At 41.6% G+C, this 25584-nt stretch overlaps 1 protein-coding gene across 1 annotated transcript; it reads left to right on the top strand.

Moving 5' to 3' along the window:
• Window positions 1-2989: 2989 nt before the first annotated feature.
• NRD1 (nardilysin (N-arginine dibasic convertase)) lies at window positions 2990-24352 on the top strand (the record flags this gene model as incomplete). Its single annotated transcript, XM_010076944.1, has 30 exons — window positions 2990-3320; window positions 3502-3583; window positions 4238-4391; window positions 6153-6226; window positions 7411-7506; window positions 8421-8543; window positions 10060-10117; window positions 11112-11185; window positions 11372-11441; window positions 11833-11910; window positions 12301-12421; window positions 12500-12558; window positions 13165-13219; window positions 14741-14845; window positions 15116-15239; window positions 15784-15870; window positions 16492-16611; window positions 17324-17375; window positions 18450-18600; window positions 19716-19843; window positions 20179-20341; window positions 20618-20649; window positions 20950-21088; window positions 21566-21613; window positions 21956-22008; window positions 22637-22720; window positions 23070-23160; window positions 23430-23546; window positions 23800-23889; window positions 24137-24352. Coding segments are annotated over 30 exons (3157 nt in total), but the record flags the coding sequence as incomplete, so codon positions are not given.
• Window positions 24353-25584: the final 1232 nt, after the last annotated feature.

Genomic DNA, 25584 nt, shown 5'->3' with positions numbered 1-25584 from the left:
GACCTTCAGTGTGGCTGAAAGTAAAGCGTACCGGTGTCCACTAACTATAGACCAAGCCTCCTGAGTAAACATAGCAGCAGGTGATTTGATGATGCGTGTGCACTTTCTCCTCTGTTCAGGCAGCAGTGACGGTGTGTACTGCAGAGCAGTCACCGTGTGTCTGTCTGGTGACATCAGTCATAACTTAGCAGAAGGTGTATGTCTTATCGTCTCAAATCCAGTGATCATAAAACCAAAAGGGTTCTCACAGAGACTGCAGAATGTATTTTCAAAATCGAGTTTGTTGGGACAAAAATTATCATCATAATTGAAGTTTGTTTTGTTCGTTAGAGCTATGAGTGGGTAGTTATCTTTACCAAAAATGTATGTTTTATTTAAATTCATCCATATATGGAATTTCCTGGGCTTGTACTGCTTTTTTGGGGGTAATTTTGGAAATTGAAACATTTCTCTAAATGTTTACCATGCATCGATATGTATTTCAATGTTTACTTAAAATTTCTCATTGATACAAGAAAAAACATTTTGTGAGAACAATCCTGTTTAAACGGTGACTTTAAGAATCTGAATTTTATTTATATTTAAGCCTTATTTGTATCAGTGCCTATACAGTCATTCGAAAAAACAATTGGACTATACTTGCTTTTGTTGCTACATGAAGTTATTGTATTTTTTGTCCTGCATTTTGCATACTAATTGATACGTATGTATTGATTACACTTGTCCTTTTCCGTTGGACTGAAACATGGAAAAAGTAAAGAACACCTGTGTCAGTTGGTGCCTCTGCTCAGGATCACCTAAACTGTTCTAGATTCTCCTGGAGTGAGATCTGATAGCCTTCAACAGCGGCTCGGTTCAGTTGTTGCCTTGCTGCTGGGTGCTTTTTGTTCTGTATTTGACAGCCACGAGCCTGAAGATGAGAAATGTAAAATTAACATCATCTGTTCCAGCAGTTCACTGGAGGTACATGGAGCAACAAGAGCTGCTGGAAACACCTGGCTAAACAGCTTTATGGCAAATGGTTCTTCTGGAAGAGTAGCGCTGTCCTGTTCTCTGCTCTCCATGACTATCCATCACAGGAAGCTGGTATGCTTTATGGGCTGTGAAAACCTGAAGATGACGGTAGTATGCAGAGATGAAGAAGATGATGGTTGTGCTGGAAGATGTGCTTTACCAGCGTTGACTTATGTGACACATACATGATGCAAAAACACGTAACTGTTGCAGACTTTCAGAATTGTATGGATGATTAGCTTTGCAGGCAGGCACTGGCGTGGGTCTGGTACTCTCTGTACCTCCTGCAGTTAGTCATAGCATCTCTGCAAGGGATACATGATGTGCTGTCGTTTAAAGTAATAAAAACGCACTTGTGCTTTTGATGGGAACAGATTTGTGCTGCTCAGCGGTCCTGCAGCAAGCAAAACGGGTGTGTTAATGGTTATGAAACCTTGGCCCAGAGCAGGCACCATCAGTTCCCATTGGAGGAGCAGTCATAATTAATCAACAACACAACCGTTAAAATTTATTCTTTAGCGCTTTTTCATAGACTTGGTAGTCCAAGAAGTGTGGTTTTTCCTTTGTCTCAGACCTGCTTAACGCTTGTCACAAATGCCCCCTTTGCCCCTTTCCCCCAAATACGTCCCCATGACATGCTGTTGGGAGAGAAGTACTCCAAGAAATTTGTTTCCAAGCTGGTCTGAGGGTGGCAGAGCTGTAGGAGGTGGCCTGCAGCTCTTGTAAAGACCAAAACTTATGCTGACTTCATATTTTGAATTGGAATATTGATAATAATGTACGCTTTTATTGGTGGGAAGCAATGAAATTGCACAATGGTAGCCATCAATAAAATGTGTGAGAAAATTTGGGAACCATGGAGTTGGAAGACACGCAGTGTGCCTTTTGTTCTTTTTTTGGGTACTTACCGCATAGCTCGAGCTGGAAATTCCAGTGATAACAGCATCCACATTGGAAAGTTCTGATCTGGTGAAACCTTGCTGTGTAACTCGGATTTTTCTGTGAGGGTGGGATGTGACCATGGGTTTATTTTATACCGGCAGGTTTTTTGCTGGATCAGATACTGTCTGTCTACATCACACTAGTTCTTAGGTTGGATCAGGTTTTTTTTTTTCCTGCCTTTCTGCAGGGCAAGCTCCCGGAGCGGGTGCTCTGGCTGATTTGACAAATTGTGACTGTTCCTGATCTGATGTGAAACTAATTCTGCTGAGAGGTCTTGTAGCGCAAACTGTCGGTGTTTGCAGCCCTCAGCCTGAAAAGCTGGGGACTGGGGCTGCATAGAGGGCTTGTGTTGGTTTATATATATAATGCACAGACACACATATATAAAAAATTCTATGTATGTTTATGCACATATGTATGTATATACACACACACAGAGAACTCTGTATATACTGCTTCTTGATAGCAATGCAGCCAGCTCACTGTGACTTATTTTATTAGGGCTGAGGAGATCTCTTACATTGGTAGACCCCATTTAGTAGAAAGTATAAATGAAATGAAATATCATAAAATAGAAAGGAATCTCTGGAACCTATTTAGAGGCAAAGACTAAGATCTTAATTCTGTCACATCATGTATGTTTCCAAGAGCCCAAGAAGCATGACAAGCTATTGAAGTTTGGGTTTGCCTGTTCTTGGTACCTGAAGGTTTCTCTGCGTGGATGCCAGTAGCTTAAGTGTTTCACAGAGAGAGAAATAAAAGCCCAAACCAGTGTCTCTGACCTTACGGAGAGAAGGACTTCTGCTACTGCCTTGAATTGCTTCTTTCTTATTCTTACAGCTGTTGAATAGCAGATGAGTGCTTTTACTTTCCCTCTAGGAGACTACTCACCTTCTTAGCTACCGATAGATTTTCATTAGGAAATCTCAGTTGAAGAGCACAAAACTGTTGTGGGAAATACAGGCATTTTTGCAGTTCTGAAAATTCAGATGTGGGAAATGAGTGCATTCATGACAAATAATTATTCTTTCAGGTATATCAAGCTGCAGAATGGCTTATGTGCACTTTTGATTTCGGATTTGAATTGCTTGGATGGGGCCCCAGCTGCTTTGTCTTCAGAGGAAGAAGAGGAGGAGGAGGACAACGATGATGGTGAATCAGAAGAGGAAAGTGATGAAGATGACGACTCTGGAGCTGAGATTGAAGATGGTAAAGAAGGTTTTGATGATGAGGACTGTGATGAGGAGGATGAGGGTGAGGACAATGATGGAGATAATGATGATTTCAATGATCCTGATGACAGTGAGTTAGAAGAGCTAGCTGAAAAGGAAGAGACAAGAAAGAGAGGCTGTACAGAAAAGCAGGTAGGTACTTAAAGCTGGAGAGTGAAAAAATACGTACTGAGCTTTCTGAAGCCTTGTGATTAGGCATTCAGGCTAGACGTTCTTTTTATTGTGCCACTCCTGATTGATTTAGCTGATACTTCTGTCATTTTCCTGAAGTGTTTCTTGAAGTGGCTTTTACTGAGTGTTGTATTTTCTCTAGTCTGCAGCAGCCCTCTGTGTAGCTGTTGGCAGCTTCTCTGATCCCGAAGATCTGCCTGGATTAGCACACTTCCTGGAACATAGTATGTATCTGCTCCTTTTTAATCTAATCCAATTTCAGGGCAAAATGACTGTTACCTAGCTGTGAATTTGGGTAGCATTTTAGTTATTTCTTATTTTAGCTACCCCAGAATTGATTTTGATTAGTTAAATAAATCTGTGTTTTCATAAGGATATTGATTTAGTAAGGAACTCTTAATACGAGAGTATCTCGTATTAAGAGAAGGTGTCTCATGCTCCGGCAGGCTGTGCATTGAGGTACGCTTTCCTGCTGCCCCTTAAACGTGGGAGGAAGCATGTTACCTATGTTTTGATGAAATAAGGTTGGAGCTACAGACCTTTATCTCTCTAGTAAAGGATGATGACTTAGTAATAAAGGCACAGAAAGCACATGAAGTTTCTGACCCGATGTATCTTAAAATGCTGCTCTGGACTGATCAAGGCCAATCATGCCTAGAAAGGCACTGTTATTTCCAGCCTGTTTGGGCTTTCTGCTAAAGGCAGATTACACTAATTTTTGGGCAGATGGCACAGTCTGTGGCTGTTCAGTAGTTAGCCTCTGCATGGGAGCTGTGGGTCAGTTGCAGGTAATGCTGTGTTGGAGAGGGGTCGCTATAGCTGCCATTAATGTCATCGAATTCATGTCATCTTGGTAATTTTGCTGATTTTTGTTCCAGTGGTTTTTATGGGCAGTCTGAAGTACCCAGATGAGAATGGGTTTGATGCATTTCTGAAGAAACATGGGGGCAGTGACAACGCTTCGACTGATTGTGAGCGAACAGTCTTCCAGTTTGATGTGCAGAGGAAATACTTCAAAGAAGCGCTTGACAGGTAACTTCACATAAATAGTGGTTAGGTGTTAAGGAACGTTTGTATGTGCCTCAAGCTTGAGTGTAGCTGTGCAGGTCTTCATTTTGGGATGATTAAGGCTGTTGCTGAACTTCCACAGGTACTTGTACTACTACAGAGAATACTGAATATAAGGAAAATATGTTTTCCCTTTGGATATCTTACTGGTTTTTGAGATAGTGCCTGTGTAGCTGCTGTGTGATTACTTAAGATCCATGTTTAAGTCCTAATGCACATAGCTTTTTGATTGTTTTACCCCCCTTAAACTAGTAGCGTCCATGACAGGAGAAATCTTATGCGGTGTGACGACTGTTCAGAGGGGAAGTGCTCCCAGAATCCCAGTGACTCATCCCTTGGAATATCTGTCCTGATGGAGTTAGTGTTGTGTTTTGGTTTTTTTTTGTTCCAAGTCTAATCCATCAAACTGAGAAGAAGTGCAGCCTTGAAAGTCGTGGTACAATGTGTGCCGCTGACGGGTACATTTAACCCAGTCCAGGTTATGTGTATGTCTTTTGTCAAAAAGTATTTAATGTGGTCTTTTGTGCTGTGGGATATGTTAGGACAATGGAGCTCCACCTGTTGGCATGGTTTCCTTCGGTGAGAGGAAATTACTTGTTCATAGGGGCATGGCAGCTGAGTATTCTTTATGTTGCAAAGTATTTCAGGAGGAGAGTAGACTCCCCTGTGAACTTACTTTGATCAAAATACAGTCCTGTGATGACGCCAAGAACACATGTTTGCACATCTTACCAAGCATTGCCTAAATTTTACTTTACTGGGCCAAATTCAGCTTTCATTTGCAGATTAGTCCAGTTTTTAGACGTTTGGAAGTGCAAAAGAATCAAAAACCATAATTGCAATCTGTCACAACAGCTCACTTAGTGGAGGGGAAACACAGAAAGTATGAGTTCTGTAGAACAATATCTCATACGAAGAAGATAAACGGATGCTGCTGATGGTTTCTGGTCATTCAAGCACTTGTGGATCTAAAGAAATTGAAAGACATCACCTTTCAATGTTCTATAGCTTAATGGGTCCTGTAGCTCTAGAACTCTTTCAGCAATGTGTAACTGTTAACCTTTTCCTTTAGCAAGTTCAGTGCATCATTAAAAAATTCAACAAATAAAATAGGAATATTAGATTCTCTGGCAGAGTCTCTGCAGAGTCTCCATTTGCTGCGGATTTGTCCCTTTCCTTTGCTCTGCTCTCTATGGGTACAGGAGAAGATATGTACCTGGATGACAACACTGACTTTTATAATAGAAAAAAAAAATTGTAAGGGATGTAAAACCTTGTGTTTCAGGACATAAATGAACAATTTATTGCCTGAAGTTAGGAAGAAACTTTCCTTATCGTCATGTTCCTAATGAACAACCAAGGATTTCCTCTGATTGTGGTCCCTGCTAGAGCCAGGAACCGGACTGCATGGATCACTTGTCTGATCTGGTATGATCATTCCTAGGGTGTAAAGGCAGATACTCCTGCATCCGTTAGTATCACACCACACTGTATCCAACCAATTAATTCCTACTTTACGGAGCATGGCAGCCCTGCCCTTTGGTTTTTGATGCTATCACAAAACTGGCTTTTATCTTTCCTTAAGACGGTACAGTCAAGAATGACATAATTTTTAGTAAGACAAGCGATGTTATGAACTCAAAATAGTGGATGTTGGTTTTAATTGGTTTTTGTTCTAGGTTAATAGACACTGAAGGAAAGCATGTGAATTTTTCTGTTTTGTAGGTGGGCACAATTCTTCATTCATCCACTCATGATCAGGGATGCGATAGACCGAGAAGTCGAGGCTGTAGACAGTGGTAAGAATATCTTTTTCTGTGTGCTTAGCCCATCTTCTTAAAGCAATAAACAGTGAACAACATGCCTATAGCTCCAGCGTAGCCCCAGTGCTCTCTCCCGTCCTCTGTGGGGTAAATACAATAAGTCGAGGTCTTTGTGCTTGCCTCCTTATTCTAACACATGAACAGCTACAGATTTGCTTCCCAGAAGGAAATTGAACCTGGCGTAGAAGTGACTGGAGCGTTCACTTGATTTTCTAGTATTACGAATACTTCCAGGCTGCCTATAAAATTTCATGGTTTTAGAAAAAAATGTTATTGGCAGGTATACCAGCTGTTTCAAATGTGTGTTCTGAGTCTTCATCTGTACTCTGACAAAGAAAACTAAGCAAGTTGATCTTTGAATCTAAGTAAGTGTCAGTGTTAACAAGGACCTGTCTTTGAGTTAAGGTGTGGTTTCTTCAACAGCTTAAGCCAGCTTACACCTTCACTTGCACTGCCTTCATCATGCAGATCCACTCCTTTCCCTGTACTGACACTGTGATACTGGGCTGCCCAGTAAACTGTGTCAGCGTGATGAACCAGCTGCTGACTAACCCAGCCAGGGTCATTATTTTGCAGCTCTCCTGTGCATGTTTCTTGTTACCAGCAAAAACAGGAACAGGAAAATGCAGTTCGAGAGGGTGAATTCCTGGTTTTGGTGGAATCCCAGATGTAGATTAGTAAAACTGCATTTCTGGAAACTGTCTTGCTCAGCTTTCACTTTCTTATTTCATAATTAGGCTACAAGTTGTTCTGTGTGATACACAGGGGAAGCAGGTTTATAATTGTTCTCTGGCCCGTTCTGCAGAGCCTGGCTCTGTAGAATATTGATGGCCGCCTGTTCCCATTAAATTTTTCAGATTGAGAGCATTCAGGTGGGACAGGCTGGGGCTTTACATGTTTCCTCTACTTATCCCTTTCTGTACTTCTCAGCAATAAGCTATGGATTTCCTTTTCTCTTGATTTATATTCATTACTGCTAGCAAGTCCTGTTTCTTATGCTATTTCACCACTTCATCATACATTAAAACAAAACTATTTCAGTCTACGTCTGTGTCATATGTCTCCTTTTCAGTTTGGTTGGGGTTTTCGCTTTGCTTTGTTTTGTGGGAAGATGACCTCGAATTTTGATGCATACCACTGCAAATTCTTTAAATTAACAGAGTATCAGCTAGCAAGACCTTCTGATGCAAACAGAAAGGAGATGCTATTTGGGAGTCTTGCCAGGCCTGGACATCCTATGAAGAAATTTTTTTGGGGTAAGTTCTGAATTTATCTTATAAGGTGGTGATAATACTTAAACTTTTAACCCCTTAAAAGATACACTAACATGAGCTATTTTATCACAGCAAGCACTAGCCTTGTGAAGAAGTATTGAGCAATTATTCGCTTTACAGTAAAATGTTTGGGAATAAAAGCAGCTGTCTGCATCTTAAGATACTTTTCATTCTGGTACTGCTTTTTGCTGATGTTAAAGCTAGGTTGCCCTGGGCATTTCATCATATAAGTTTCTGTTAAGGTAAAGGTGATGCTCTCTGAGTCATCTCTGTCTTGCTTAAGCTTGTTTTTTTCTATGAAAATCTCCTGCAAAAATCAAGTGTTTCTGGATTTGTGCCTAAGGAGGTTTTTCAAAGTAAATAATTCACTGATGAACTTGCAGGAGTAGACCTTCCCAGCCATATGAGTGGAGAAGAAGGGAAATACAGAATCCGGGCTTCCTCACCCTTGTGGTGCTGGTGAACATGTCAGTTCCAGTGTGATGGGTAATAGAGTCAGCCAGCTTTGAAATGTAGATAGTTTTAATAACGTTCTGTAGTGACATATTCTGAACATCCTATTTTCCTCTTTTCCCCTCCCCTGTTCTGCAAGTTCTGTTGGTGAGGGAATAGCTGGCGACACAGAGTGAGCTGTGCAGGACGCGGTGTGGGTGATCTGATAACGCAAGAGGACTCAGTCCTCCCTTGTTGTAGAAATATCAACTGTCCTTATAATAGGAACTAGAAATTGTAAGATATTAAATTTCATTTAACATTCCCTTAACTTCACATTTCTATTAGGTATTTTTAATGTGCTTACTGTGACTAGACTGAGTGCCAGGGGAGGAAGAGAAATTGTTGGTATATCTGGTCTTGACATAACCAATGTCTAACTAACCACCTTTTAACGTTTACAGGTAATGCGGATACACTCAAACACGAGCCTAAAATGAATAATATTGATACCTACACCAGGCTGAGGGACTTCTGGCAGCGCCATTACTCTGCTCACTATATGACTTTAGTTGTCCAATCTAAAGGTAACATCAGCTGTTCCTTAAAAACAGGCTCCTTGCTGCTGTTGGTGTAGTGCTTTTGGCACCGGTTCAGCTGTAGCCCAAGCTGCTTTAGTGGACTGGCCGGTCCTGCAGGCAGTATTTGTATGTAGATTTTAGCCTGGTTTCCAACTGAAACTTGAACAATTGTGCTGAGTTATTGTCATCCTGCCACTTCTTGAGAAACTTTTAGCTGAAACTGTTGAATAGGTTCCAGATGGACACAGAATGTAAAACCTCAAAGATATGTTTTGAAAAGAATGTTGTAGGAGTGCAGAGTCAGACCGCTTAAATGACTTAATGCTGCTGGTTTCTCTGTCATCAACAGTGAACCTCCACAGAAAAGGATGCGGAGACTGAGACTGGCTCTCCCAGATGTCTTGTTCTGTTTGCGGCTCTTTCAAAAGAGGCCTTCAAATAAAATGGGTTTCTCTAGGAAGAACAGAGATTCTAAGTTTCTTTTTCCCCATAGACTGAAAAATTTTATGCAAATTGAATTGAGTTTCATTTCAGCAAAGAACTTCAGACCTACGGGTTGTTTCTGCTAAGAAAATAAAAGATTTTCTTAGAAGTTAAGCACGTAGCATAGACTGGTGTTAAATATAAATAGCTGTGTGCATTCCAGTTAGGCTTGTGCTTAGAGGTTTTATTGAATGCTAAAGCTGATTGCAATTCCCAGCTGTAAAATGGAGATGGTGATAACAGAGGTGGTAATTCTTTTTGTCTCCCTTGCTTTTCGGTCTAGACTATGAAATTCTGAGGTCATTGAATGCCTCTTGAATAATTGTTTATGTAGCGAGGGATTGTAATGTTGTTTCTGTTGGCGATTGGAAAGAAAAGCGTGGGACTGGTAGGCAGCCAGGTCTGCTTTGTATTTCTATCTCTGTTAAAACAAAAGAAACTGTGAGTTTCTTCTGTGCCCCTTCCTCCCACCCAGCATTTTTGTTGTTGTTGAGCATATACTGCATCACTTCTGGAACACAGAATGCTCACCTAAACAAGCAATCTCTGATCGATCATTTAAAAAAAATATTAAACTTCTGGTTCTTCACACATTTCCTTTGGGAAAGAGGATGGGGAGAAGGAATTCTTAGCACTGTAGGGCTGCGTTTAGGTGTGAAAACTGCTGCGTATGTTCTGGTCATAGAAGGATGGAATTAGTCTAGCAAGTACTGGTGATTTTTGTACATCCCTAAGTTGGTAATTCCTTTTCACAGTCACAGCAGATACTGCTGGACTTTAAATCCCAGTTGTCTTAGCCTGAGATTTCAGCAGTATGTCCAAAAGCAGAGCTATGATCAAAGATATCATTCAGTGAATATTAAGAATTGTCTCGCACCAACAGCTTTGAAGCTTATAATTTTTTAGAACTTTGCAATTCTAAAATACACTGACTTGCAGGCTCTTTAAAATAACTGAACTAGTGAGATAAGATAAAGAATTTGTCTTACATCTTCAGGAAATTACATTTCTGGCTTTTTTTTTTTTTCCTCTTTATTAGAAACACTGGATACATTGGAAAACTGGGTGACAGAAATCTTCTCTGAGATCCCAAATAAGTAAGACTCTTTTGATGCATAAAGGCATTACAAATTGTAAATTTATGTGTTCTTAAAATTACTGTTTTTAAAAAACGTTCCTTACTGGAGAAGCTAAGGAAATTAACATTTGCTAATTAACATCCTCATCCAGAAAAAAGAAATGGGTAACTTTGGAAATTAAAGACGGGCATTGTTTCAGGAAGACTTTGTTTATGCTTAACAATTATTTAGCCTGCAAGCTGTGATGGTGATAGCTTGCAGCAGTGTTTGCTTCATAGGTACTGATACCTTGATTTTATGATAAATCATTCAAACCTAGCTTATCATCTTACGTTTCTTATCTTTGCTTTATGTTGAAAATAATTAGGAGCAAAATAAATTAAGGCCATATCTTGAATTTAAGTGTTATCCTTAGTGTGGCAACTGGGTAGAACCTGATCTTTGTTTTAATAATTCGCTCCAGTGTGCTGTCTAAAAAGGGGGTTCTGCAAAAGCATTACTGACTTGAAAAGTGTTTAATTTCCCCTTTAATTTTCTGGTTTTGCAAGTTGTTTATTTCTGTGGTGCATAGAAATGTGCTTGTGAAAATCTGGTGCTGTACAGAGACACGTTTGTCTCTCCCAGCTCCTGTCCTTCTCCTTCCTCCTTCCCCACAAGACAATCCATCAGGATCCTGTGAATCCAGGGTCAGCTTAGGAAGTTGTCTGCCGTGCTTGGCTTTCCTTTCCCCTGTTATGAAAGCAAGCTTTTTATTGTTACTGCCTTGGACAGAAGGAGAGGGAGGAGTTGATGGGGTAGCTAAACCTTGGGTAATTACTCTGTTGTGTGGACAGGGTGCAAGTGAATGCCGGGTTGCCTTCTGCTTTGGGCTGGGTGGGTCCTGGGCTGCACCCCTAGTTCAGGTGTCTGGTGTACTGCCGCTGTCACGTCAGAGCTACGGGTGCTTACCTCTTGTGATTATCTCAGCTTTGAATCCTTGCCAGTAACATCACACTTTAATTTTGCTTTTAAGTGGTTTACCCAAGCCCAGCTTTGGCCATCTGACTCAGCCTTTTGACACACCAGAATTTCACAAGCTTTACAGAGGTAAGTAAAATAGATTTAAATGTTTTGAATATGTAGTTTTGTATTTCCTCTGTGTGATCTGGATACTTTGTAGAATAATTCTGTGTGGCTGTGCATAAGTTCTAACCATTCTTTCTGCATTATGTAAAATTTCTTATCTGTGTCTAATCATGTATGTTTATATTCATTGAATTTATTTGTGTTCAGTTGTTCCAGTCAGGAAGGTTCATTCACTGAGTATCACTTGGGCACTTCCACCCCAAGAACAGCATTACAGGTACAGTCGTGCTGCATTTTACTTCTACTGTGTTTATGTTGTGAATAATTTTTTGATTTTCACAACAAGCCAAAGAATCTCATTGATTTGTGTTACAGATTACTTTGGTTCAGCTGGGGGAACGTGTTTTAAATAAACTAAACTGATGAATTGTGGTTCATTTATAAATTGAGTGAAATTGGTACGCAGGTAACGTCATTCCTCACCAGCTCAGATCAGTCATTGTGTTCTGAACTCCCACATTTTTAGCTTATTATCCTAATGCTGTCTGAAAGTGCAAAACTTGCCATGAAGAAACAGTGTATATTTTAGTCATTTGTCTACTGGTTTCAGTTATTTCTGTGAAATGTATTACCTCCTGGCATTTAATGGCCTTCAAATTTTCTTTTAGGGTGAAGCCTCTTCATTATATTTCCTGGTTGGTGGGACATGAAGGCAAAGGCAGTGTTCTTTCTTTCCTTAGAAAAAAGTATGTATTTTTTAAGCGTAGTTATTAAATGCATTGCTATATATTTTCTGTTTATATAAAGCAGGCTAAATCTGCCTTTTTGTGTCAGTGTTTTGGAGTTATATTATTTAAATTGATGATAAATCCAAGTATGAAATAAGTAGTTTCTGGTCTGTGATCCATGGATCAGCAGTATCGGTGACTGAGCTTTAAGAGATCTCCAAAAGGTAACTTAACTTCTTCACTGCTTTTCTTAAATTCTGTATTCTGAGGTTCTTAACATTGGAAAAGCTTTGCATAATCTGTAAACAGATTGAAAGCCATTGAGGTAAAGCTATGATATGCTAATTGTAACTAAGCTCAAGTAAAGCTGAAATGAGTAATTGATAAGTGCCTTTAACTCTTCCATAGATTTTGGGCTCTCGCATTGTATGGAGGAAATGGTGAGACAGGATTTGAACAGAACTCCACTTATTCTATCTTCAGTATTTCTGTGACTTTGACTGATGAAGGTTACAAGCACTTCTATGAGGTAAGGTTTATTGCAACTTGATTTTTTTAGGGTTTTCCTCATCTTTGGAAAAATTAATCTGTTCCTTTCTGTCTGCAGGTGGCTCATGTTGTTTTTCAGTATGTGAAGATGCTACAGAAAAGAGGGCCAGATAAAAGGCAAGTGTTTGTCACTACATCAGGTATTCGGGAGATTGTCCTTCTCCGCTAGCCTTTTATTTGTAGCGTTTGCACTTTTTTGGGGTTACCAGAGCATACACACTGAGTCAGTAGCAAAGCTTGTCTGTGTGGCAAACATATCAGTTAAAGAAGTTTAAAAATGAATTTGCTAAATGTTTATGCTTGTTTCTTGGTGCTTTTAATTTGATCTATTGTGATCTGATTTCTGATTTTAATAAGCTGAATTACTGTAGATGTAAGATGCAGTTTTGCATTTATTTAAATAAATTTGTCGAGCCAAATCTGTGAAAGTCAGGACTGTGGTGTTCTGGTGTTTGCCTTTATGTTAGTGTGGTGTCACGTTTTGACTCTTTGTAGTTAAGTCTTCCTCTTTGGAAAATAGCAGAACTTTCTGCCCATTGAGAAATGCCCTTCTGGATGGAAGGGACTCGTAATGTAATGCTGGCTTCTGTGTCTTGTACCTGAATGAATCACTGAACTCACTGTAGATGCCTTTCCTAGAAGACAGCCTTTTTTCAGATTCTCTGTAAATGTTACAGAATAATGGAGGAAATCCACTTTTATTTTCTTCTCCTTCCTTTACAGAATATGGGAAGAAATACAGAAGATAGAAGCTAATGAATTTCACTACCAGGAACAGGTATTCATCCACTGTTTTGTGTTGATATAGGTAAACCATAACAAGGATTTCTTTTTAATTTTGAAACACATTTTCAAAGTTCTGTTCAACCAGAAACAGGTTATGCCCTTAATGAGACTGTATTTTACTGGGAAAAAAAAAAGTATTCTAGGCTGAGAAATATTCTGACTTTTTCCTTAACAGAATTAAATGTTACTTTTGTCATTCTCTGCCTCGTAGGTGGGATCTTTTTCAGCTCCAGTCACTAGGCCCTTGTGTGTGAAGTTCTGTGCCCATTAATAGTGCTCTGCAAATCGTTTGGGGCTTTTCACTATTTTTACCGAATTTCACTTTTTTTAAGCTGCTTTGGCAGTGCTGATTTCTGGGCATAGAAAGGTGTGCCTTGCTGGTGGCCTGGCCTCACAGAAGGTGCTGATGACCCCCATGTTACAGCATTGCACAGCTGAGTGTGGGTTTGTGTTGAGTCTTCCTTGGCCTACTGAAATAGCAATTAGCAAAAAAAGAACATAATTTAGATAATTTGAGAAGCTTCGCTTCATTGACTTTCTTATTCTCGCTATATTTAGCCATGTTCTCTTTCTTGTTAGGTAACTTGTTTTTTTTTTTTTAAATAGCACTAACATTTCCTTTTGAGAAAACAGACCCATGTACAACATATATGGCTTGAAAGCATCACTGAGGTGTGTTGGTTTCTTTAACATACACAGATGCGAGAAGGAGGAAATAAAAAGAATAGGAAATATTGAAGGTGGAGTTTTTTTCTTTCCAGATGCTCAAAGTATTTTCACTCTGAAGACCCACCAGTCTGCTGTGGGCGTCAGGATGTTAGAAATGTCATTTTTAGCAAGTCCTTGCAGATATTGAGTGTCTTGACTGACCTTTGAATAACACAAGTGGATTTGCAAGTGATACAGACAGCAAGGAGTGCTGCCAGCCACGCCAAGTGATAGATAACAGAGTGGTGGGTTTCTCTATGGCAATCTATACTTCCATGTCCAAGTAGGAGAATCTCTCCCTCCTCATGGTGATAGATAACAGAGTGGTGGGTTTCTCTCCAAGTAGGAGAATCTCTCCCTCCTCATACTGCACAGCATGGCAGAGGACTTAGGAAAGGAGCAGAATCTGAGATACTCACGCAACAGCCACAGTTCCTCAGCTTGCTCTTTCCAGCTTCCAGATCCCTTTAAATCTTGGATTGCTTGGCTGCTTGTGTTCCCTGGAGGCAAGGGGTGTGTTCTCCTGGGTCTTTAACCTCACAGGTTTAATGACTGTCAACACATGCTCAAGGCCATTTCTTCTATAAAGGTGATGCCTGATATTTCAGGATTCTCAGAGGAGTCCTGAGCATTAGATATGGTTATGAAATACATTTAGTTTAATAACCAAAGCTAAATGCCGTAACAAGCAGAGCATGCAACTCGTGCTTGACATTATGTGACCAGACAAGCTCTTCTCAGAACAGAACTTTGATATTTCAGTTTTCTGATGATGTGACAAAGAGCTTTATCTGTTTGCTTACAGACAGATCCAGTGGACTATGTGGAAAGCCTTTGTGAGAACATGCAGTTGTTTCAGAAGGAGGATTTCCTGACAGGAGACCAGCTCTTGTTTGAATACAAGCCTGAGGTAAATGTTCTTTGAACTCTGATTACATGTTTTATGTAAGGAAAATACAGGCGTGCTATATAATGTAAGCACATATATGGGTATATAATTAGGCATAATACAGGCATAGGTCTTGTATTAATTGAAATTTTTTTTATACTCCAGAAAGCCGATCTCCTTTTATATAGGCTTGTTACGTCTTGCTCTTTGTATGTTCAGACGAAGAAGTCTTTGCTGGGTCAGGGAGAGCCAGAGTTCCATTTGAACTGAAATATTGTCTTGCACTTGTAGGTCATTGCTGATGCCCTCAACCAGCTCAGTCCTCAGAGAGCCAACCTCGTTTTGCTGTCTGCAGCCAATGAAGGCCAGTGTCATCTAAAGGAGCGGTGGTTTGGAACGCAGTACAGCGTGGAAGGTAAAACAGCGGCGGAAACTTAGAGAATGGCTAATCCATGCAGTAGAGAGATTAAAAGGGTGACAACACAAAATATAACCATGCAGAAGTAGGGAAATGAATCCTCAGAGCTAAACTTGACCTCGTCATTAATCAAAGACTGTGTCCTACTCAGTAATTATTCTTTGTTTGGTGTCAGTTGATTCCTTCTCCCTAGTTTACAATTGTTTTAGGAGGTGGGGAGCCCCGTGAGCCCTCTGCTTGGCTGCCATTCAAGTCCTGAACATGGAAAAGATCACAAACAATGAAGGACAGGGCGTGTTGGCAGCTGGATTACTCCTGCAGGCAGGCTTGATATACTTTTTAATAGAACTGCTTCAGTCCTGCTCCAGGGGAGTTCTTAGGAAGGGACTTCGAAAGAGTCATGATGAACCAGGTGACGTTAAGAAACCCCTATCGTACTGCAAATCTTCATGGAGATAGCCAGGAGATGAGATGGCTGGTCTGGGAAATAGGGTAGCATTACCTTCCTGTTGAACTAAATGCATTTTATATTTTTTAATAGATATTGACAAATACTGGAGTGATTTATGGGCCAGTGACTTTGAGTTAAATCCGGATTTACACCTTCCAGAAGAAAACAAATACATAGGTAAGGCACTTGAGCATGAGTGAAATCTTCCCCCAGTAATTTATTTGAGAATTTGCTGTGGTTTAGAAACAATTTTAATTTCTCTTTGAACAGCAACCTGATTTTGCAAATAAAAAAAATGTGAGAGCTCTGTTCACCTGAATTTTATTTAATCTTCTTTTATTTAGAAGCTTGAAAACCAGGTTTTTCTGAGGTATAAACTTACAGATCATGTAGCCATAGCAGAGCTGGCCTCACACAATCAGTGGGAGTTAACACAGAGCTCTGGACACCCTAAAAGAGCAATTTTATTTGCCTAATCCTGCTTTTTTCCAAAACTTCTAAATACCATCTGGCTTTGTTGCCAAAACCAAATGAAAAGAAACCTGGAACTTGTATCCTGGATGGAATGCAACATCGCCATTTCTGCACTGCTTCCAAGCCACTATTCTGGTGTGAAACTGAAAAATTAAATGTTCTGTGGGCCCAGGAAAGCATTATCACATACAGTTTAGCGGACGGGGAGAGTGGGGACAGGGAATGTATTTTGTTGATAATTTTGAAGACTTACATGCATGTAGCTTGGCTGTGTCTGTGAAACCCCCTAACTTCTGGTTTTGGTTTGGTTTTTCTTTTTGTTAGCCACTGACTTTGCTTTGAAAGTTGCTGACTGCCCTGAGACAGAGTATCCGGTCAAAACACTAAGCACACAACAAGGCTGTCTCTGGTACAAGAAGGATGATAAATTCAAAATCCCAAAAGGTAAATGCCTCAGGGCGTTCTGTCCCTGGTTTTACCAGCTGGAATGGATTTGAAGGCAAATAACCCATGACAGTGTTCACCATTTAAACTCGGCGTCTACTGTCAGTGCTTCCAGGGCCCTTTCCATGTGTTTATTGGATACAGTAAAAGAGAAGCAGGTGAACTACCTTGTGTCAAAGAAACCCTGCTGATACCTCGGATTAAAAAGTGGAATCACTGGAATATACTGACTTCTCAACACCTGACTGCAGACAGAATTTGACAGACAGAATGTGATAGCGAGAGAAAGGCTTGAGAATGAAGGAACATGTTAATTAGAAGAGACTATAGTGTGCTACAGAAAGAGAAAAATATAGCAGGGATCTGAGACAAATATATTGCAGCATGTCACAATTTTTAGAGGCTGTTAAACATGTTTTGTAGAGTTTTCTTTTTTAATTTCTGTTGGTCATGCCACGTGAGTTAGTATTTTGCAAAGTACAGCTTTGTGTTGTCTAATATTTGGTATTTTCAAGGGAACATTTTGGGGTGAGAACAAGAAGATGTTTTATGATGACTTAACATAAGTAAAAATATATTCTTTTATAGCTCAGTGACTGTTTTCATTAGATTCAAATTGTGACCAAAGAACAACTTGATGGAAATATATTTGACTTGAGAAAGCTGTCACTTTTTATATGATTGCTCATTTAAGTTTCTTTTTCCCCACCAGGTTATGTTCGATTCCATCTGATCTCTCCGTTGATACAGCGGTCTGCAGAGAAGTGAGGATTATATTATTTATGCTTATCTTGCAGAGTAACTAAATTACCATACTTAGGGAAAAAAAACTAATTTTAAGCTGGAATAGAATAAGGCTTCTTTTTCTCATGTTCTCACACTTTCGTGGTTTTATGTGTAGTTTAGTGAGGGTGGTTCTGCAGCAGGTCATTACTGTAGCAAACGGATAGGAGTTTCATGGTGGGTTATTCCCCAGTGCAAGTTTTGGAAAAAATAATATAACAGCAGCAGCGTACATACCAGAAGGAAGCGCTTAGAGAAGGAGCCTGTCCTGAAAAGAGCAGTCCACAGTCATGTCCTAAACCCGTAATTTGGGAGCCTGTAGCAGTAGGTGAAGAGACTATGGGCAGCATTTAGAAACCAACGGTTCGTTAGACAGACCTCAAGGTTATAGCTCTGCTCTGCTGCACTTCTGCTAGTCGTAGGCTGGCATTGCCATTTATGGGGAATTTCATAGTGCTTTTGTCACACGCCTGCTGAGACCTGCACAAGTAGTGTTTTGGGAAAGCCTTTCTAAATCTGTTTTCATCAGGGCTTTGTCAGCCTGAACTTTGAATTGAAATCCAGGCGGTAACGAAAATCTGAAAGCATGGGCTGCAGTTTCCACATTGTGTAGCCTGATTTGCTAAAGCTTATTATTATTATTTTATCTTGATAGATAAATTATTATCTCATTACTCAAGTCTTCAGCATAACTGAGCCCATCTGTCCCCCATTCCTTTACCCAAAGTGTAATAAATCTCGTTTTCTGTGATTACAGTGTGCATTCTTACCTTGAAATTTTAAATCACATGAAGTTGGAATCTTACTCATTGCAAAGAATAGTTGGATGTTAAAATAATTAAGTAGTGTTGTGTGCTTTCTAGACAAAGGCAAACTTGCACACTGTATTTCCAGGTTTGTTGAAAATTTATTTTTGAATCTCATTGTACTCAAATATTAATTTCTGTTGGAGAACTTGTGTGCACCACCAAACTCATTGGGCTTGGTTTTTATCTTTCTTCTATTCCTTCCTTTTTTTTCTTGCTTTCTAACCCTCTGCCCTTTTCTCCACCCAGCATCGTTTTGTTTGATACATTTGTAAACATCCTTTCCCACAATCTTGGTGAACCAGCTTACGAAGCAGACGTCGCTCAGCTGGAATACAAGCTCGTAGCTGGAGAGCATGGCTTAGTCATTCGAGTGAAAGGATTCAATCATAAACTACCTGTAAGTACTGCTCATCTTCTCAACGCTTCCATCATGCTGCTTCTCAGTGTCTGTGCTTTTTGTCCCAGCAGCTGGAGCCCCGCTGGCTGGAGCTGTGAGTGTTTAGCTGGGGTATTTTAAACTGGGAAATTGGTGTCTGTTCAGATACAGGATAACCCAGCAAATGCATTTTCATGTCCTTATGTGTATAATTATGTAGTTTTATTCACTTAAATAAGCTCAAATTGCTGACCTTAGGCTGAATTAAGTGGAATCTTCCTTTAATTAAGAAGTGTACCTCCCTTAAGACTTTAACAGCTTTTCCTTTAGAAAGAGCTCTGAGTCTCCCGTGTCCCTTTGGCATGTTGGCGCCTCTCCATCTATAAGCTGAGGCTTTTTGCACGCTGTCTGGAGAAGTGTGTCTGAAAATAGGGTTTGTTTACAGTTTGACTTTGGAGATGCAGCTTCTGAAAGTGCTCATTTGGCGAGCAGTTTTTCTTTGTTGGGTTGCTGGGAGCTTACCTTCGAAAGACTTGGGGGGGTCCCTGGTCCTGTTCTCTAAGCGCTGGCTGTGTAGGACGTGGCAAGCACAGAGAAGATGCAGTGATCGAAGAGGAGAGAACCCCCAAGCTGCCTTAGACTTTCATTGCAAGAGCTGGACGGGAGCTTTAATAAGACTGTCAATCATTGGTCAGGCTTATTAATGTGAGCTTTAATAGAAAAAGGCAGAGGTGCAAATAGCATGGTCTGAATCTTCTTTTTTAATCATGAATGTTGTTCTTTTGTGATGTCATTGTGCTGGTCAGCTGGAGGAAAAACTGGAATGTCTGATACAGAAGTGTTGGATTCACAGGCTAGGTCTGTTTCAATAGAATGTGGAAACTCATATTGATTTGGGATTACTTAATTCACTTTCTAAAAATGCAGCCCTTTGGAAACTGACTGTAATTTGGTATAGAATTGTTTAGTCTAACAGAATTGAGGAGTGTGCTCTAGTAACCCTGCACGTCTCTTACGTTGACCAAATGATGATTTTTTTCATTATTATATAGGATTAAGTTTAAATTGGTTCTTTAAAAAGAACCCCCAACCTACAAAACCCAAAACCCCCTGACTTAAAACTCCTTTCTTTACAGCTTCTATTCCAGCTCATCATTGATTACTTGTCTGACTTCAGCTTTACTCCAGCTGTTTTTGAAATGATAACAGAGCAGCTGAAGAAAACGTACTTCAACATCCTCATCAAGCCTGAGACTCTGGCCAAGTGAGTTCCGGGGGAGGGCAAGGCGTGGCTGCGCAGCGAGTGTTGGGGTTGGGCTGAAGAGCTCAGGAGTTGCTGCTCTGTGCTCACGGAGGCTTGTTCTGGGGTTGGGTTGTGCCTTAGAGAGCTCAAGCAGATCTGCAACCAGCATATCGAACGTGTGGGTCAGGGTGGACATCCAGGTCCTGCTGTTCTGAAGGGAGGGCAGGGTCAGCCCCTGGCAGTGCTCCTGGGGACCATCTTCCTGTCCCCAGTACGATCCCGAGTCAGAAATGGGATCTCTTACCGTAAACAGCTCTTTGACAGCCTGTGGTTTTCTTCTCCTTCTTGCATTGCAGGGATGTGCGTCTCCTGATTTTAGAACACGGCAGGTGGTCCATGATAGACAGATACCAGACGCTGATGAACGGCCTTTCCATAGAGTCTCTCTCGTCCTTCGTGAACGCTTTCAAATCACAGCTCTTTGTAGAGGGTCTCGTACAAGGAAACTTCACCAGCAGAGTAAGTCCAGCTTCAGCAGCTGATGCGCACTCACACTTGTCCTTAGGATGGGCTGTAACCCACTTACACAACTCCAACACTCGCCTGACTGGAGACTCTGATTTGCTTTGCAGAGTGGTGCAGGGGTGGCCAGAGGGACGTGGGATAAGGCAAGGGGACAGCAACGCTGCTTGGGGGGGGGTGTCACTTCTCAAGTGATGTGCTGGGGGGTGTGGCTGTGAATTGGGGTAATAATTCTCTTCTAAATAAAACTTATGTTTCTGCTTTCTCTTCTAGGAAGCAAAGGATTTTCTGAATTACGTTGTTCAGTGAGTATCTCTTGAGTCTTGCACCACTCATTATGTGGAAACTAATCAAGTTAAGATTCTTTCCGGGAGGAAGGTGTCAGGGTGGGAGTGACGCAGAAATTCCCTTCTCCCCTCCCGAATACAGCACTCACGGTGTTTGTGGGAGGTGGCCGTTGGTCCTGGAAGTTTAAGCAGAAATTGTTCTGGTTTGGGGAAGTGGAAAATAATGTCAGGCTACATCTGTGAACATCTGGGTGTTACATTGGTTTTGGCTAAGCTGTGAGCGGGTGTTTGACCCTTTGCTGTCTGTGCTCCCTTCAGAAAGCTCCAGTTCGCTCCCCTGGCCCATCCCTGCCCCGTTCAGTTCCGGGTGGTGGATTTGCCGAATACGCATCTGCTCTGTAAGGTGAAAACTCTCAACAAAGGCGATGCCAACTCCGAAGTGACGGTCTATTACCAGGTAATGGGTTAGCTTGGTTTGTAGTGGCCTGTGCCCTATGGTAGCTGCTGGTGCCGCGGTTGCGCTCCTCCTGTCACGGTCTGGAGAGCAGCCTCTGGCCAGGGATGTCCCAGAGCACTGAAACCTCAGGCGAGCGCTCACCCAGGGCCCAAGAGGCTAAACCCAGGGGGGCTCTCGCAGCACGTGAGGTCCCTGAAACCAGCACCTTCCCCTCCCGACCCGTGCTAGGAGCTGGGTTTGTGCCCTGGTGATTTCCTGGTGTTCTCGCACTGATCTCATGGTCCTGGGCTGAGCCCCTGCCCTCTCTTCTGAAGCCCATAGTGAGACCCCTGCAGAAAACAAGAACTTTCCAGCTGTCCCTGCTGTGAGTTGTGATGCTGCAGCCCAGGCTGAGCTCTGTGCTACAACTGTCACCTCGGTCTGAACTGTAGCATTTAACTCTATTAAATCACCCTAAAATCTCAATTTTCTTTCTAGTCAGGTGCTAGGAACCTGAGGGAATACACCCTGATGGAGCTGCTTGTGGTAAGTTCATGTTTGTGTCTCCTGACTCATCAGTGTCCTCCCCGAGAACAGTGCTCACAGCCACGACAAGGCTATGGGGCTGAAGGGTACAAAGGGGACAGTAGGTATCTGTCACTCACTCTGACTAAACCTGGGAATGTTTGGGACAGAACCCCCCAGCTGCTGCAGTGATGGACAGTGTGCTACTGCCCCAGCAGACAGAGACCTCTCTCGGTTCAGTGGGTGCAGCTGGAAGGGCAGCGCTGCAGCTGTCCTCACACTGTGCCCACGTTTCTGGGTGGAGGCAGAGGGGTGGCTGCAGGAGCATCGCTTCTGCTGTAACGTCTCTGTGCTCTGTTTCAGATGCACATGGAAGAGCCTTGCTTCGACTTCCTGAGAACGAAGCAGACACTCGGGTGAGTGCCCTGGGGAGGACAGCTCCTGCACCCCTGCTTTCGCTGTTCCCTGGTATTTTTACTCTGGAAACCCTCCCTGCACAGTGGCCAATTCCTGAATTATTGTAATGGAAACAGCAACATAAACACATCAAAACCAAGAGCACCCATTGATACAAGCTGCAGCCAAGTTGCTTTTGAGTCCTGTAAGAATTGCATCTATTACCAGTGTGTTAATGCAGAATTATTCAGCACAAAGTTCTTTCTTCCACTTCCTACATCAGGTCCCCGTTCCCCAGGGCTGTTTTCACAGCGGCTCTTCGGTGCGTAGCAGCCTCCCTCGGAGGCACCCTTCTCCCGCTGGAAGCTGGAACAAGCTTTTCACGGCTCTAGGTCTGTCATACTGTTTGAATTATTTTGCAGGAACACAAACACAGATACTCTGCCGAGCTTCAAAGATTTCCTGAAAATGAGAAAACACTGAAGTGCAGTGATGCAGGAAATAAAGGAGAATATTGAGAATTTATAGCTGAGATTTTTGTTTCTGAAGTACCAACACCATTTTAACTTGTAGCATGTCCTGTAAATGAAAATTTAATTGTGCTTGTGGAATGACCTTATTGTTCCCCTTTTCTTGTGTTTTCTTAAGCTACCACGTGTACCCCACCTGCAGGAATACTTCTGGGATTCTTGGTTTCTCGGTCACAGTAGCAACCCAGGCAACTAAATACAAGTAAGTGCTCTTGGGGTCAGTGTTCATCACCGCTTCCAGCCCTGGGCCACAGGAGTCGCGTGCTGCTGTTGGCTATACCTCAGTGTGGGTCCCTGATAGCAGCGCTGCAGCGACTGCTCTTGCCCCTTGGTTATCCAAAGTCCCTGTGTTTGGACAACACGGAATATAGCTGAAAATCAGGGCACTGGTTTTATTCCCTGATACCAGGGAAGACAGGGAAGGTGGTGTTTGGGGAGGGGGAGGGAAGCGAGCCTGTACCAAACATCCCTCACCATTTGAGGGCCATTATGCTACTTTACTCCTTTTTTTTTTTTTTCCTGCCTGATTTAATTATTTAACTCTCTTTTAGTTCTGAACTGGTTGACGAGAAAATAGAGGAGTTTCTTGCTTGCTTTGAAGAGAAAATCAAGCATTTAACTGAGGATGCTTTTAACACCCAGGTAAAACTTGACCTTGAAAAGCTCTGCCTTGAACTGCTAAATGTCAACCTGAACTGGAAGATGTGGTTCCTATTTCTTAAGTTTTTCTGGACAAAGGACTTGCTTTTAGATCCTGTATCTTACTCCGTTCTGCAGTCACTCCCTAAACATTTGCTTTCTGGCCCTTTACAGTTAAGGTTGAAAGCACTGAACTACCTCATTAGTGTCATGGTAAATTCAGGCAGTTTTAAACCCTTTCAAATAAATTGTTTTGTCTTTTTCAAATGTAGGTTACAGCTTTGATAAAACTGAAAGAATGTGAAGACTCCCATCTTGGAGAAGAAGTGGACAGGAACTGGAATGAAGTGGTGACGCAGCAGTATCTCTTTGACAGGCTTGCCCGGGAGGTGGGTAGTCCCTTGTTGTTGTTACGTGATGCCAAATGGAACACTCGCACATGGCTTCGTGCAGCACTCTTAAATGCAAAGCATGAAGAGGGGGATTTATGCTACTAGTGACACACTGATTCTAGAACTACATGCTATTTTAAAAAGGTTGTTTTATCTAACAGGATATCAATTGCAGAGAAACCATTTTTATGATATTTAAAATTACTTGAATCACCCCTGTGCTCCTCAATGTCATTCCTGTGGGTTTCAGATTGAAGCTCTGAAGTCTGTTACAAAATCAGACCTGGTCGCCTGGTTCCGAGCTCACAGAAGCAACAAGAGGAAAGTGCTCAGCATGCATGTGAGTGTTTGCCAGCTCCATGTTCCCAACTTCTGAAACACCAAACTTGATAACCCCAAAGAGCCCCGTAAGGGTGGGGTAGAAGAGCTCTGGATGCTACTGTTCCTATTTCCCACATTTCTAAGGATTGCTCTCATTTGAATTGCTGTTCAGTATTTGCACTAAGGGTCAGGGCAGATGAACATTGAATGAGATCCCCATTCTAGAACCTTACAGCCAGATTTCTTTTTCGGTAACTTTTTTCCAGGTGGTTGGATATGGAAAACACGAAGGGGACTCAGAGGTTACAGCTGTCTCAGACGTCCAGAATTCTTCATCTGGTGAAATACCTCATCTTATTTTCTTGCCCCCATCTTCGTTGATGACTCACGTTACTTCCATCAAGGACATCAAAGCTTACACATCAACTCTGAATGTTCTCCCTTACCATAAAATATTAAAATAAAAGTGACATCTGGCCCTGTAGTGCTGTGTAATACAGGTGCTTTCTGCCACGTAAGCATGATAAACCTATTTGTATCAACCAGGGCCGTAGTGGTAGCTGGGATGAAGATGTCCGTTCAGATCCTGAGGAAGCTTTCCTCAAGTAAGCTTCCAGCCAACCTTTCTCATTAGCCTCTCAAGTTCATTAAGAATAAGCACAGCCCTGACTTCTAGCTGGAGCAAAGGGAGTTTCCCCCGCCACCAGAAAGCCGCCACGTTCTCTCCAGCTGTCTGAAGGGGGGGGGCTGCGCCTTTTTGTTCCAACTGTCTTGTGCATCCTTCCCGCAGTGCTGGAGCATTTGCAGCTCCTTAAAGTATTCTGCAGTTCTGGGGGAAGAGGTCCAGAGGGGGTGGGAGGGGAGAAAAAGCCTAAGGCCTCAATCTCACACTGCTTTTTTAGTTTTCCTGTATGTGCAACACAGATAAAATTGAGATGACATCAAAGAAAAGCTAGATTTAACTGGGGAATGAAAAATAGTTTGATTGCTACTACTCAGATTGATGTAGCTACTTACTCAACCCTTACTGAATCTCAAGCAAAGCTACAGAAAGGCAAAGATTCCTCAAGTGCTGGCAAGCTCAGAGAGATGCAAGGTTGAATGTAGACTCCAGAAAAATTCTACTGTGAGTGCTGCAAGTTCATTAACTGCTTTCAGACGTAGGTTTAGCTGCAAGGATGATAGGGGAAAAAAAAATACATTTGACATAAAACAACTGATCATCACTCAGCTGAAAAAGCAGTCTTGCTGCAAAGATTTATTATGAAATAAATAAAAAGTCCATAAGAGAAGTTTGAAAAATCTATTTTATGAAGCTTTAAGATGCATTGAGTAGAATTATCTATGGTTACATTGTAATCTCAAAATAACAAAGTTATTTTGGGCAAGACACTGAAATGCCAAAAGATTTGATTATCATACAGGTGGAAGATAACATTTACGTAGCATTTTTCTACCAAATTGTCCCATCAAAGGAATCCTCATATTTACACATTGCAAACATTAGCTAGATTTAAATGACATCTTGCATTTTGTTTCTTGTTCGTTAAATATGTAGGACCCAGGAATATTATGCAACTGATACCAATGCCATGGCCTTCACAGTGGTTATACGAAGTGTATGTGCTTCACGGCCCCAGTGCTCCCTGCGTGGGAAGCATCAGGAGCAGGGCTCCCGCAGCCTGCCCGTGAAGCCTGAATACACCAGCAGAGT

This window comes from Pterocles gutturalis, unplaced genomic scaffold (genome assembly GCF_000699245.1).
Source record: "Pterocles gutturalis isolate BGI_N339 unplaced genomic scaffold, ASM69924v1 scaffold11313, whole genome shotgun sequence".
In the NCBI taxonomy this organism is placed as follows: domain Eukaryota; kingdom Metazoa; phylum Chordata; class Aves; order Pterocliformes; family Pteroclidae; genus Pterocles; species Pterocles gutturalis.
This window is presented reverse-complemented; position numbering and strand designations above follow the sequence as displayed.